The 14,534-nt window shown below is 42.0% G+C and overlaps 1 protein-coding gene across 9 annotated transcripts in view; it reads right to left on the bottom strand.

Annotated features, from left to right (window-relative positions):
* Nucleotides 1–14,534, bottom strand: part of fmnl2a (formin-like 2a) — a 240,933-nt gene that overhangs the window by 16,850 nt on the left and 209,549 nt on the right. For all 9 annotated transcript variants that reach the window (XR_007262411.1, XM_020519188.2, XM_048598572.1 and 6 more), the window contains exons 18-21: nt 13,867–14,101; nt 9,999–10,067; nt 1,001–1,081; nt 733–862 (exon numbers count right to left, since the gene is read on the bottom strand). Coding sequence is in view for 8 of the 9 variants with exons in the window: in XM_020519188.2 (XP_020374777.2) it covers nt 733–862; nt 1,001–1,081; nt 9,999–10,067; nt 13,867–14,101 (515 nt within the window). In the remaining variant the exon portion in view is untranslated. The remainder of the gene's footprint in view (nt 1–732; nt 863–1,000; nt 1,082–9,998; nt 10,068–13,866; nt 14,102–14,534) is intronic.

Genomic DNA, 14,534 nt, shown 5'->3' with positions numbered 1-14,534 from the left:
CTTGGATCAAAATCACTTAAAAACTACGGATAAAAATAATTTAAACATTTTGCTGAACACCCCAGATATGAGTCGATTTTCTCTCTAACAAAGAAAAATGAGCTTTCTTTAAAAAAAAAGTTTTCTTGGCAAAATTCCAAATTGAAAAGATTTGATTGAAAAGGTATTGATTTTTCTCCAAATTTAACCTTGTCTCTTTCAGATCCAATTTTTGTCTGCTTGTTCATGCTAAAAAACAATCTGAAATGCACCTAGAGAAAAAAATAGGTTGTAAAATCAGCAATAAAACTGACTTCAAGAATCCTTGTTGACACATTTACTCACTGACATGCAACAAGCATGCTACCTCTATGTCACAACAATACAATGGATCTTCAATTTTAAAAACAGAAATATTCTGACACATATAATGTCATCCTGTTTTGGAGCCTTCATTGTGTTTTAAATCATGAGATACAATGTAAATTTTCACATGACTCCCCAGGCAGCAAATGGTGGTGTGATCAAAATGAAGCAACAGCCAAACATAAATTCCTTCCTAAGGGAGGGAATGAACTAAAAGGATTCAGCATCAGGCAACGACATAGCACCTAGCTCTGTCTGCCCTTGTGCACATCCAGGGGTCTAGTTCAAAACCTGTGTTGGTGCAGGTCTGGGAACAATTCATTTTACTACCTACTCGTCTATAGTAAGTGAGAGAGCACGTAATTTAACAGAAACATCCCTCAGTACCTGCAGCTGCTTTCTCCACATAGTGGAGCTCATTGTAGAAGAGGGATACATCGGGATACTTCTCCTTGATAACATTTGCAATGTAATGTAACAAAGTCTGTTTGCGATCTGTTGACTTTGTGTCTAAAAGCTACCAAAGGAAAATAATAAAGGAAATAATTAGGCTTTAATCATTTAATATATTGATAAATCTTACAAGCCATTAAAGTTTCAAAGCATTTTCATGTTTAAGCTTTATAATCATTAATTTATAATGTAGATCTCTTACCAGGTCTAAGCTCTGCAGTTTAAATCCATACACTGCTCCCCTCTTACTGCTGTTCATGTAGTTGCCTAGAGCCAATATTATCTGCAGAAGGATGTAAGAATTAAATTACCGACCTTTGACATATCTGGACAAGTAGGAAACTTGTGATTTATTGTAATGACTTGCTAGTGATATTATTGTGAATAATTAATGGTTCTGTACACCTGGTAATGGCCACCATTCTATATTCAGGTAGTGACAGATGGATTTATATTAATGTTTTAGAATTTTAACACAAACTTCACAGCTGCTATACATTTTTTATTGGCTTTGCCTGTCCAAATTCATCCGATCTTTTAACATAGGATATTTTTGGATGCTGAAACTTCTTTAATTATGTAAGATATAATAGTGTTTTCAGCACTACCTCAACATAGCACTTAAATTCACTTCCAACTAAATACAAATCAATCATTCTGTCACTTGGTGACTACTGGCACTTCTAAACCATCACTAACGGATTTCTCTTGGCATTGTTCATGGCAAGTTAGCAGAATATTCCAAGTTTGAGAGTGGGGGTGAGAATCAGTGAAGTTGCCAACAGTGGCAAAACTTTTATGTTAGCTATGAAAATTTCGATTCAATATAAACGGTGACAGCTTATTGAATGCATCTAAAATGTACTTAAAGGCAAGTCTTTTAACATAGATGACTATGCGATTCCCCCATAACTTCTCGGAGTAGTATGGGCTTACTGGGCATTAATGTTCTGCTACATAGATGCCATGATGTTAAAACTGATCGATCATTTTTAAATCATTGCATAAACGTTCATTGCAGAACAGTAATCAAGAATTATTTTATGCGGAGGCTAATGATTGGCAGCTACTTGTAAATTCTATCCTGAACAAGTGGAGGGAAAGTGACTACGGAAACAACCAATATAAAAGAAAAATGCTGCCATGCTAGAGATCTGAAGTAATTGCTGGAGAAATGGAGCAGTTCTGGCAGCATTTGTGAAAAAAAGAGGGTTAAGATTCCAAGTCCAATATGACTGCTTTGTAAGAGGAACTGACTGTGGCTGAGATATTTAAAGTGAAACTGTGTTGTGGGTGTTGGATATATCATCATACTTGCCAACACCTGGTGGAATGCAATTACATGATTTTCAACTCATTATCTATGAAAGTGAGATGTTGCCTGTGTTAGTTGGAGAATCACACGTAGGGTACTGAGCCAGAGGTTCTTGTGAACCTTCCTATTCCCTTGTATTGAAAGGTTAGTTGAACACCACTTGACTCATTGTAAGTCAGGAACTTTTAAGGAACCTGTGGTGGTAGGCCCCAAGAGCCCAGAAATGTCTGCCAAGATAAAAATGCTGGCTCCCAGGTTCTCTGTGGCTGCCCTGCAGATGCCACTAGAATAAGGTCCCCAAGAGAAGTCCATACAATTATCAGGGGATGGTATGAAGAAGCTATCCCATCTAGCATGGGAGCACAGCACAGTGTGTGAAGTGCCACTGGCTCACACAAAGGGTTGGTAAGTCGTCCCACAAGAATACGAGTGATGTCCTGCACTCCACAAGGCTTAGTTTTTTTCTCTGCTACCTCACTATCACCATCTCAATCTCACTCTGCCACTGCACAAGAATCACCCAAACAGATATAGCTTGCAGGCCTCAGAAGTACATGCATGATGTGTACTCAAGGGCTCACACCCATTTCATCCTTTCAAACTATACTAACTCTTTCTGGGCACTATGCATTCTGCTCACTTACAGTTCATCACCTGGCATGAATATGCATGTTCTCAAATTGCTTTTGCATCCTTTTCAATCACACTCAATACCCATGCGTGCAAGTGCACCCAGTGACGGAGGAAGCACAAACGGATCAGTTAACATCACTGCAATCTGCCCTTCGCAGATGGACTATTCTGCGTCTTCCCCAATCAATTGTTACTCTTCTTCAGGCATTAGCAACACCGAGCACCCAGGTTCAGTGCAAGAGGTCACAACCAGAACAACAAAGGAGCAGTCACCTTGTTGGGGGTTTTTTACAGACCCCCTAACAGTTGCAGAGAAGTGGAGGAGCGGATTAGAAGGCAGATACTGGAAAGGTGCAGAAGTCACAGGGTTGTAGTCATGGGTGACTTCAACTTTCCAAATGTTGATCGGAAACATTTTAGTTGTAATAGTTTAGATGGAGCGGATTTTGTCCAGTGCGTTCAGGAAGGATTCCTGACACAGTATGTAGATAGACCAACACGAGGAGAGGCCACTTTGGATTTGGTGCTTGGCAATGAACCGGGCCAATGGAGAGCATTTTGGCGGTAGCGATCATAACGCTGTTACTTTTACAACAGTCATGGAAAAGGATAGGTACATACATCAGGGTAAGGTTTATAATTAGGGGAAGGGTAATTACAATTCTGTTAGGCAAGAACTGGGTAACATAAATTGGGAACAGATGCTGTCAGGGAAGAGCACTATTGAAATGTGGAGATTGTTTAAGGAATGCATACTGCGTGTGCTCGATATGTTTGTCCCTAGCAGGCAGGGAAGATGCGGTCAAGTGAGGGAGCCTTGGTTCTCAAGAGAGGTCGAACGACTGGTTAAGAGGAAGAAGGATGCTTACGTAAGGTTAAGGAAACAAGGAACGGAAAAGGCTCTAGAGGGATACAAGTTATCCAGGAAGGAGCTGAAGAAAGAGCTTAGAAGAACTATAAGCGGGCATGAGAAAACCTTGGCAAATAGGATCAAGGAAAACTCCAAGGCTTTTTACCCTTACGTGAGGAATAAGAGAATGACCAGAGAAAGGGTAGGGCCGATCAAGGATTGTAAAGGGAATTTGTGCATGGAGCCTAAAGAGGTAGGAGAGGTCCTTAGTGAATACTTTTCTTTGGTATTCACAACTGAGAGGGACCTAGTTGTAGACGAGGTCAGTGTGAAACAGGCTGGTAGGCTAGAGAAGGTCGATGTTAGGAAGGAAGATGTGCTAGGAATTTTGAGGAAATTGAAGATAGATAAGTCCCCCGGGCCTGATGGGATTTATCCAAGGATTCTATGGGAAGCGGGGAAAGAGATCGCAGGGCCTTTGGCGATGATCTTTTCGTCCTCACTGTCCACGGGTATAGTGCTGCAAGATTGGACAGAGGCAAACGTCATTCCCTTGTTCAAAAAAGCAAATAGGGATAACCCTGGAAATTACAGGCCAGTTAGTCTTACATCAGTGGTGGGCAAATTATTGGAAAGGGCTCTAACAGATAGGATTTATGATCACTTGGAAAGGCACAGTTTGATTCGAACCTTATTGAATTCTTTGAAGAGGTGACCAAACACGTGGATGAAGGTAGAGCAGTGGATGTGGTATACATGGATTTAAGTAAGGCGTTTGATAAGGTTCCCCATGGTAGGCTCATGCAGAAGGTAAGGAGGCATGGGATAGGGGGAAACGTGGCAGATTGGATTCAGAATTGGCTGACCCTTAGAAGACAAAGGGTGGTAGTAGACGGAAAATATTCAACATGGTGCTCAGTTACGAGTGGTGTACCACAAGGATCTGTCCTGGGTCCTCTTCTATTTGTGATTTTTGTAAATGATTTGGATGAAGGATTGGAAGGGTGGATTAGTAAGTTCGCGGACGATAAGAAGGTGGGTCGAGTTGTGGATAGTGCGGAGGCGTGTCCTAGGTTACAAAGGGACATTGATAGGATGCAGAGTTGGGCTGAGAAGTGGCAGATGGAGTTTAACCCTAAAAAGTGTGAGGTGATTCATTTTGGAAGGACGAACTTGAAAGCAGAATACAGGGTTAACGGAAAGATTCTTGGCAGCGTGGAGGAGCAGAGGGACCTTGGGGTTCATGTTCATAGTTCCCTGAAAGCTGCACCCAGGTGGATAGAGTTGTTAAGAAGGCATATGGTGTGTTAGCTTTCATTAATAGAGGGATCGCGTTCAAGAGCCGTGAAGTTATGCTCCAGCTATACAAAAGCCTGGTTTGGCCACATCTGGAGTATTGTGTCCAGTTCTGGTCGCCTCATTACAGGAAAGATGTGGAGGCATTGGAAAAGGTGCAGAGGAGATTTACCAGGATGTTGCCTGGAATGGAGGGAAGGTCTTAAGGTCTAACGAGGAAAGGTTGAGAGAGCTAGGGCTTTTCTCTTTAGAACGACAAAAGATGAGAGGTGATTTGATAGAGGTTTACAAAATGATCAGAGGTATAGAGTGGACAGCCAGAGACTTTTTCCTAGGGTGGAGGTAACTATTATGAGGGGGCATAGTTTTAAAGTGAGTGGAGGTAGATACAGGGGAGATGTCAGACGTAGGTTCTTTACTCAGAGAGTGGTCGGAGCGTGGAATGCATTGCTGGAGAGGGTAGTGGAGTCGGCCTCATTAGGGGCATTTAAGTGGCTATTAGATAGGCATATGGATGATAGTATAAGGTAGGGGTGGAGGTTAGATAGACCTTAGGATTATGGGTAAAAGTTCGGCACAACATTGTGGGCCGAAGGGCCTGTACTGTGCTGCACTGTTCTAAGTTCTATGTTCTAACCTGAGGTTTTCTGCACCAGCACCACCTCTGAGGAGGATGCCTATGAATCTTCAAGGGATACACCAGCAAAATACTCACCTACATTCTCAACAAGCACAGTGACAGTCAAATCATCAGATACTCGATCTAGAGCAGATTCAGGGGCACAATTTGATAAAAGCAAAACTGATACTCGTCTGCGGATGGTGGAGGAAGAAATGCCCAAAGTCCCTGACTCTTAGAGGACTGCCAGATACCAAGCACCTGGGCTGTCCTGTGCAGAAGATGTGCCTTTGTATTTGGCCATAAGTCACATGGTCAACCCAGAGAGATAGCCAGCTGTGCCAGAGGCCCTCACTACACCAGAACAAAAGGTGGAAGAGTCCATCCATCTTCTGTCTACTGTGATGTCTCTGGCATACAAGTGCCTGGTTGTCTCCATGGAAAAGCTGGCGGCCATCTTGAAGGTTCAGGTCCAGCAGAACATTCAATGGCTTCTGAATATGCTCAGACCTGCACTCTATTCCACTAGCCATGAGTGCTCAGTATCAATGGCAAGGCAATGGAGGAAACAAGGCAGCTTGACCTCACTCCAGGTTTTTCCTTCTTTTCAAGGAGACAGGGTGGTGCCAGCAGCCAACACAGAGAGTAGGAATGATAGCCAGGCACACCAGGAACTTCTTCTCAGGATACTGCAGAATTGCCCTGCCCCTCCACCTCTCTTCAGCCACTGATCCCACTGCCTCCAGGGGCTAAGGTCAATGAGGGTGCCACTACTGAGTAGAACTCTCTTCCAGGTTAGGGCGCTCAAGGAGCAGAGTATGCATGCTGACGTCTTCAAATTCAGCAAGGTATACAGTCAGCAGGTCCTGCCACCTCAATTGGGGAAGTCTGTCCCCACTAGACATAATGGGACTTTTGGTGAGGGGTGGGGGGAGAAACCCTTTATAAGGGCACATCAATGTCACGGTTTTCCAATAGTTTCTACACATTCGTAAGTATACACTCACTTGCACCATTTCAATGTCTGTTGTAGTCTTATTGTTCCAATAGAATATAAAACGGTTATTTGAACTGAAAGATGTAAAACATCTTCAAATCAGTAAAATGATATGATGCATTTCAATCATGCACTTTGGAACCTCTTTCATAATCAGCAAAGTGGACGTCTAGAGTTCACCCCATCCATCCAGCAGCCACATGTCTGTAAGTTAGGGATTGCAGTTTGTGCACAACAGATGTATCTCAGGGACATGGAAGGTGACTTATAAAGTCATGGGAGGTATCACAGCCTGGGATGTCTCAATTATGGACCCTACGCATGCGCTTGTGATGGCAAAATCTAACATGAATCTATTGGCTCCAGGAGGGAAAAGTCTGTTTGGAATTAAAGTGACACTAAATATTTAAGGTTGGCATGTGGATAATAACCATATTAAAGGTCAATGTGTCATAATTATGGAGTTGAATGGAGGGAACAGCTCAAAACCTCATAGCCCATGCTGGTGGAAGGTGTGTCAGTAAAGATACTCAAGCATTGCAAGGGTACAATGAAGGCTCACTGCATTCTACAGCAGTGCAGCAAGAACGTGCAAGGTGAATAAGGAGTAGCCTCAGGATGTGGGACAATTCGGTGATAGTTATGCGAGAGTGGATTCCCCAATGTCATTCTTTTGTGCAAGGGCCATTTTACCATAAACATCCAGGACTGCGAGGTTATGGAAGTGCTGACTGTATTACAGCACTAATGTTAATCCAAGGAAAGGCTTGTACTCTCACTTCATCTTCCACAGAGGTGAGGGGCTCCAGAAAGAAATGTCAAAATTTTACTGCACAGATCAATCAAGTTGAAAAACAACTTAAAATCCTTGAGGAATGTTGCACATAGCAAGCACAGGGGTGACAGCCAACTGTACAAATGAAATGATAACAGGAACAGGAGATCTCTCAATCCAGCCCAGTCATCCAGCAAGCAAGTGGCAAGGAGTTTGTTTCTGGCCTCCAGGATCAGGACCATTGCCATGGATTCCTCCCTGAGGGCCAATTCTGATCCATCCAAGGATGTTCACACTCAACTTCATCCTCAGAGGTTTCCTCTTCCTTCTGCATCTCTTCCTCAGCCAACACACACCTCCTTTGTGACAGAGACTGTGGAGAATGAAGCACATCATAATGATCCAGGACACACTGCCTGGAGTGTACACATGGCACCTCTTGGCTTTCCAGGAATGCCATCTTCAGCAGACCAATGGTCTGTTCTACAAACAGTCATGGTCAAAGCGTGGTCAGAATTGGATATGATGAGGTACTCTTTTAAGATCAGTTTAAACAAACGAAACCAAATTGAATCAAATTAAAGGGTAAGTTCTTCAGGGGCTCTACAACAAAAGTTAAATGTTCAAACTAAACTTACAAAATTTAATTGAAATTTAATGCACTCCGAGTGCATCAATCACAGACAGCTTTAAACATTCCAGTGGATGCAATATGCTAACTCTCCAGGGATACCCAGGTGTGAACATAGCCACAGAAAGGGGTAAGATATTACAAGGTGTATCGATGAGCTGCGTAAGTGTGAACTGAAGACAGATGGATAACAATGTATCCTGATGGGACTCCCAATTACCGGAGTAGCCCTCTGCATGAGCTCACATTCCAACATTTAACTCTTGACCCCTTTCAAAATAAAAATTGCTGGTCTCTTATACAACCAAGCCATCCACAAAATGGACTGAAGCTGCCTCAAAAATGACAATGAACTGACCCAAGAACTCTCTTGCATTGTGACAGATCTACCTTCCTAACTGACCACAGCCCATCTATTGACCAATCCTGACCATCCAACCAGCAAAGTACGGACTGATTTTGATTGATCTTCAGGACTGACTGTGGCTCAATCCCTAGACTGAAAAGGTGCCAAACCCCAGATCTGCATTGGACCACCTGCCTGAGTGTTGTAATTGGCCCAGCTCCTCAAATGATTGTGGTGCTACCTCCTGACTGAAGGAGTCAACCATCACCTCACTAAGCATGTCTCCTCCTTTCACTTGACAAAGGAGCAACACTCAGAAAGCTTATGATTTCAAATAAACCCGTTGGACTATAACCTGGCATTGTGTGACTGCTGACCTTGTTCATTCTAGTCTAACACCGGCACGTCCATGTTATGTTTCTAGTGTAAGCAACTGGCTTTGATGCAGCACTGTGTAGTATAGCAACATTTACCACCACCACCCCTCCACCTCTCTCCTACACTCACAATGAAGCTTCACTGTTTCCTACAGCCACATGCTCCTGCCTTTCCTCTTCCACTCAAATGCCATTCAAGCTGCTACTTGACCCTGTCTGATAAGGTTCATCTGTGAAGCTACAACTGGTACATTGCCATTCTCCAATTAGGTGGAGTGATGGACCACAAAAACATCATGCTTTAGCCCCACGGAAGCACCTACTCCAGTTGTAAAGGTTACAGCAAAAGTGAAGACAAGAGCCATTAAAAAGGTTTCGGTAAAGGCAGCCACAGCGGTGTACTCATCCGCACTGAGATTAAAGAGCAAAGTCAACAGATGCACATTTGGTTTGTGTGGTTGAGTTACCTGAAGCATCGCATATTTCAAATGGGCAGAAGTTAATGGGAAGGGGAAATTAATTCCAGGTGAGTTGTGCAATCAGTGAGATGCAAATACATGCAGATAGACTTTTTGCCACCTGACAGCAAGGAAGTAATTTCGCCGTTCAAGGAGAGGATAGCTCAATGGCTAGAGACTGAGTTTTGGACTCTTGCTGAATTAGCTTATCATGTTCACTGTTATTCTCAGTAACTCAGGGAGTGGAAAATCAAGTTAGGTATGGTTAAGATTCTAAAGCATCATGTGTTGAAAATGACAAAAGCAAACTTAAGGTGTTATTTTATGCATTAAAAGTCTTACATATGGCATGTATTTCCTCCAAGTGCTGCACTCATTTCCTTGAACATTTCCCCCCATCACACTTTCATAGTGACACCCTTATTGTTCTAACTCAGTCCAACTTCCAAACTCACCATTAGCAACACCAGGGCAGACAGAGTCATGGAGATGTACTGCACAGAAACAGACCCCTCAGTCCAACTCATTCATGCTGACCAGATATCCTAAATAAATTTAGTCCCATTTGCCAGCATTTGGCCCATATCCCTCCACACCCTTCCTATTCATAAACCCATCCAGATGCCTTTTAAATGTTGTAACTATACCAGCCTCCACCATTTCCTCTGGCAGCTCAGTCCTTACATGCACCACCCTCTGCATGGAAAAGTTGCCCCTTAGATCCCTTTTAAATTTTTCCCCTCTCACCTTAAATCTGTTTAATAAGGATATATACCTTTCATATTTTAATATATAGTTTTTACAAGAATGGTTTGAAAATAACCCCACTTGCAAGAATACTATTGTCTTATTTCTGTTCTAGGTATAGTTATACTATCAGACATTAAGATAATTGCAACTTACCTCCAGAATTTTCTTCAATTTTTGAGATGCTTTTATTGATACAGACGCAGCTATTATAGCATGGAGTTGCTAAATCAGAAAGAAAGAAGACTAATGATTAACTGGGTTTAAAAATGAGCTGCATTCTTAATAATTCACAAATTAGCAAGCTTTGCATTGAGAGATTCACTTTATCAAAATAGTTGTTTGAAGCAGGGAGGTTGAGTTATACAGAAAAGTCAGAAATTCAATTTATGCCACCGAATTGTTAGGCCTTGGCCATAGTGAATGCATGATTTCTGATATGGTACCCTTTCCTGTTTACCACGTTAGTATTTGCTAATGACAGAATTAGTCTCATTTGTGATGCTTTCCAAGGCTTCAGTGATAGAACATGTTGAGGTTGGTTGGCTTGCCGAGCTAGTTTGTTGTTTTGCATAGAACAGTACAGCAGAGGAGCAGACCCTTCAGCCCACAATAACTGTACTGACCATGATGTCGCTCTGAACAAATTCCATCTGTCTGCACATGGTCTGTATCCCTCTATTCTCTGCCTGTCCATGTGTCAGTCTAAATGCCTCTTAAATGTTGCTATCATATCTGCTTCTACCACCCTGGCAGTGTGTTCAAGGTACCTAGTACCCTCTGTGTGCCCTCCTTCCTCACACATCTCTTTTAAACTTTTCCCCTTGCACCTGAAACCTACACCCCCTGGTATTTGACATTTGCACCCTGGGAAAAAGACTCAGACTATCCACCCCCTCCATGCCTCTCCTAATTTAATATATTTCTATCAAGTCACCCCTCAGCCTTTGACACTCTAGCGAAAACAATCCAAATCTGTCCAACCTCGCCCCATAGCAACGTCCTGGTAAACCTCTTTTGCATTTTCTCCAAAGCCTCCAATTCCAACCTTTAGTGTGGTGACCAGAACTGCACACCATACTCCAAATGTGGCCTAACTAAAGTCTTATACAGCTAAAACATGACTTTGCAACTTTTATACTTTATGCCCCAACCGATGCAGGCAAGCATGCTGTATTCCTTCTTTACCATCTTATCCACTTGTGTTGCCAGTTTCATGAAGCTATGGACTTCCACCCCAAGATCCCCCTATGTATCAATGCTCTTAAGGGGCTTGCCATTTATGGTATAGTTTCCTCATGTATTTGATCTCCAAAATGTATCACCTCACACTTGTCCAGATTAAGCACCATCTGCCATTTCTCCGTCCAATTTTCCAACCGATCTATATCCTGCTGTATGTTGATAAACTTCTTGACTATCTACAACTCCATCAATTTTTGTGTCATCTACGAAATTATAATCAGCCCACCTACATTTTATCCAAATCATTTATATATATATTGCAAACATCAAAGATCCCAGTACTGATCTTTGCAGAACACTAGTCAGAAAAAACACCCTTCCACAACTAATCCTGTGTGCTGTGACCAAGCCAATTTTGTATCCAGCTTGCCAACTCACTGTGGATCCCGTATGACTTAATCTTCTGGACCAGTCTACCACGAGGAACCTTGTCAAATGCTTTAATAAAATCCATGTCGACAACATCCCACTGCCCTACCCTCAATCATCTTCATTAATTCCTCAAAAAACTCAAATTTAAGAGATAAGACTTCCCCCTCATAAAGTCATGCTGACTATCCCAAATAAGTCCAAATACCATTGATATAAGGCTGACCGGCCTATAAATTTCCCTTCTTAAACAAAGAAAACAACATTATCTATTTGCCATTCTTCTGTGGCCTGTGGCTAAAGAGAATGCAAAGATCTCTGTCAAGGCCCCAGCAAACTCTTCCCATTCCTCCTTCAATTTCCTGGCATAGACCCCATCAGGCCCTCGTGAGACATATACTTTAAATGTTTTTCAAGACAGTCAGCACCTCCTCCTCAATATTGACATTTATCAGAATATCAACATGCCCCTTCCTAATCTTACCATCATCCATGTTCCTGAATTGGTATTCACCAAGGAGAAAGTACCCATTAAGCACCTCACCTACTTCCTCTGGCTCCAGGCATAAACTCCCTCCTTTGTCCTTGAGTGGACCTACTCTTTCCTGAGCTACACTCTTGCATGATTCGCAACTTAACCAATTCTTGATAAACCAAATTTCAATAACTGTGATTTCAGCAGTAATTTACTTATTTAGCATTTGCGTTGTCTGAGAGCCAAGCAAAAGCCTTGTCAGTGGTAGAAGGACTTCTTTGAGCACACTTTCAAGCTAAGTCAATATCTGGACTGCATGAAAGTTGCAGTGGATGGTCTTGGCAATCTCACTGGTGATGGATGGCTGCACAGAGGCCTACACCAGTCTGGAAATAGTTTTAAAAGGATCCACTATCACCATGGGAGATGAAGGCTGGCTGGACAAGCAGCAGGGTCGACAATGAGAACGTGGTTTCTGATGGAGGTTTTCTCCTGATATACTTCCCGTCAGAGGTCCTCAGCCAGTCCTCCTTGTCATGGTGGGTTTAACATGAGGAAATATGAAGTGCTGGTGGGGTCAGGAGGTGATTGAAAAAGGGCAGACCTAGGTTGGAGTAGAGCTTCACCAGTAGCTTGCCTGTTAACATTTGCCATCTTCATGTGAGGGTTGGCTGGGATACAAAATTGTTCACTACTGAGTATCAGGGGAGGTGTGTTAGTTGACGAGTATCTGTGATAGTGCATGCTAGTTAGTTAAATTGTACATCAATAGGTTTGATGTGGGCAGTTTGGTACCATACCAATATGCCATATTCGGGAGTCGAGTACATGAGGGGTCCTCACTATTTTGGTCTTTAATCCTTATAAGGTACTGGTTGGTTTACTGTTGTTGTTGCTTTGGTCTATTGTTGTGTTGTCATTTTAATTTTTTTCTTCAGTCATGAAGTCAGGTGCTGTCAGCATGTGAGGGTTCAGTCAAGAGGGCCATCTAGAAAAAACAGGATGGTGTTCCTGCTCTAGACTCTGGGCATCTACGGCTATGTTCAGTATCCTCTTAGCATTGAAATCGTGAAGGTAAAACGTGCTAGAGACTTTTAACTTTTTCTTAGTTTTAGGCATCATGTCATCCAGTAGTCAGCACACTTTGCAATGTCACAACTTAATGCACCTTCTGGCTCCTGACATACCTCAGTCTGTGACACAGGAACATGGGAACAGGAGTAGGCCATTCAGCCCCTTGAGCCTGTTCTGCTGTTTAATGAGATCATGTGGCTTAACTCCATATACCTGCTTTTGGCCTATATTCATTAATACCTTTGCTTAACAAAAATGTGTTTATCTCAGCTTTAAACCTAACAACCGGTCTAGGTATATCTAAGCATAGGTAAACCTCTGGGACTGGTTTAATGCTAGATAAATTGGTGCGCTGGTTTAACAGGGTTGTGGCCAAGACAGACCCCTAGGGTAGCCTATTCATCTATTTCAATCCAGGTACCAGTCGTAGATAAAGAGCCATATCAGCTAGATACATGATTATAGAGGTTCAAATATACAATTGTCCTGAAAAAAATGAACATTCATTTGGGAACGATTAAGACTTTCAAAGACTTTGGAGAAAGAAGTGAGGTTGGAGATGGATTTGGTACATTAAAAGTACAGCAGAAGTGATAACTGACTTTTTTCTTTATCAAAGATGATTGCAGAGATTAAAAGGAAGATAGAGAACACACCAAAGGAGAGGCAATTTACAGTATTAGCCAGCGGAACTACATAATTAGCAGTGTAGCTGTGATCGTGTTGAGAAAATAAGAGGTGGTCACAAGGAATAGATGAGATCAGGAGGGACATGGGATGAGTTCAAAGAGGAACATGTGGGAGCAAAGATAAATCTTTCAACCAATTAAAATTTAGATTGTCATGGAGTCAAGTACTTACTGGCGTCAGCATCTGAACACTCTCTGTAAAGTTTCCAATGAATGCCATAATGGTCATTCTCTGCATTAGTCTTTCAACTTTACTGAACTGCATCATAAATCGGTCTTCATCTGTTAGATTCTCCAATGGCTTCCTCTCTCTTTCATACTGTCTCAGAACCTTAACTTCATTTTCTGTTGGCAAGAACCTCATCAGGCACTCAACAAAGTCTACAGGTAATGTTTTCAGGTCAAACCTAATAGAAACCAAATAAAAATTCGAACACAAATTAAGATAAATGCATTATTTCTTTCAGTAGGAGAATATTTCTAATACACAAAGGTAAGCAACATATAATGTCATAATCATTACAAAGTCATGTTTATTTACAGAGAAAAACATTAAGTTTGAACATACTATTGACAGGTTCAGTTCAATTTTAAAATTTTCCTCTCGTCGATCCTGTTCTAAGGAGACATTCCTTGCTGGGGTGTTTTTTCATAGCTATTCACTTGAATAAACCTGTTGGACTACTGAAAGAATTGATAAGGTTTGTAGTTCCATGTTTTCTCCCTTCCGCCTTTCTTAGATAGTGGTGTTAAATCTGCAACCTTCTAATCTGCAGATACTATTCCAGAGTCTACAGAATTTTGAAAGATGACCAACAATACTTTCGCTATTTTTATAGC

This window comes from Rhincodon typus, chromosome 7, assembly GCF_021869965.1.
Source record: "Rhincodon typus isolate 14 chromosome 7, sRhiTyp1.1, whole genome shotgun sequence".
Taxonomy (NCBI): Eukaryota; Metazoa; Chordata; class Chondrichthyes; order Orectolobiformes; family Rhincodontidae; genus Rhincodon; species Rhincodon typus.
This window is presented reverse-complemented; position numbering and strand designations above follow the sequence as displayed.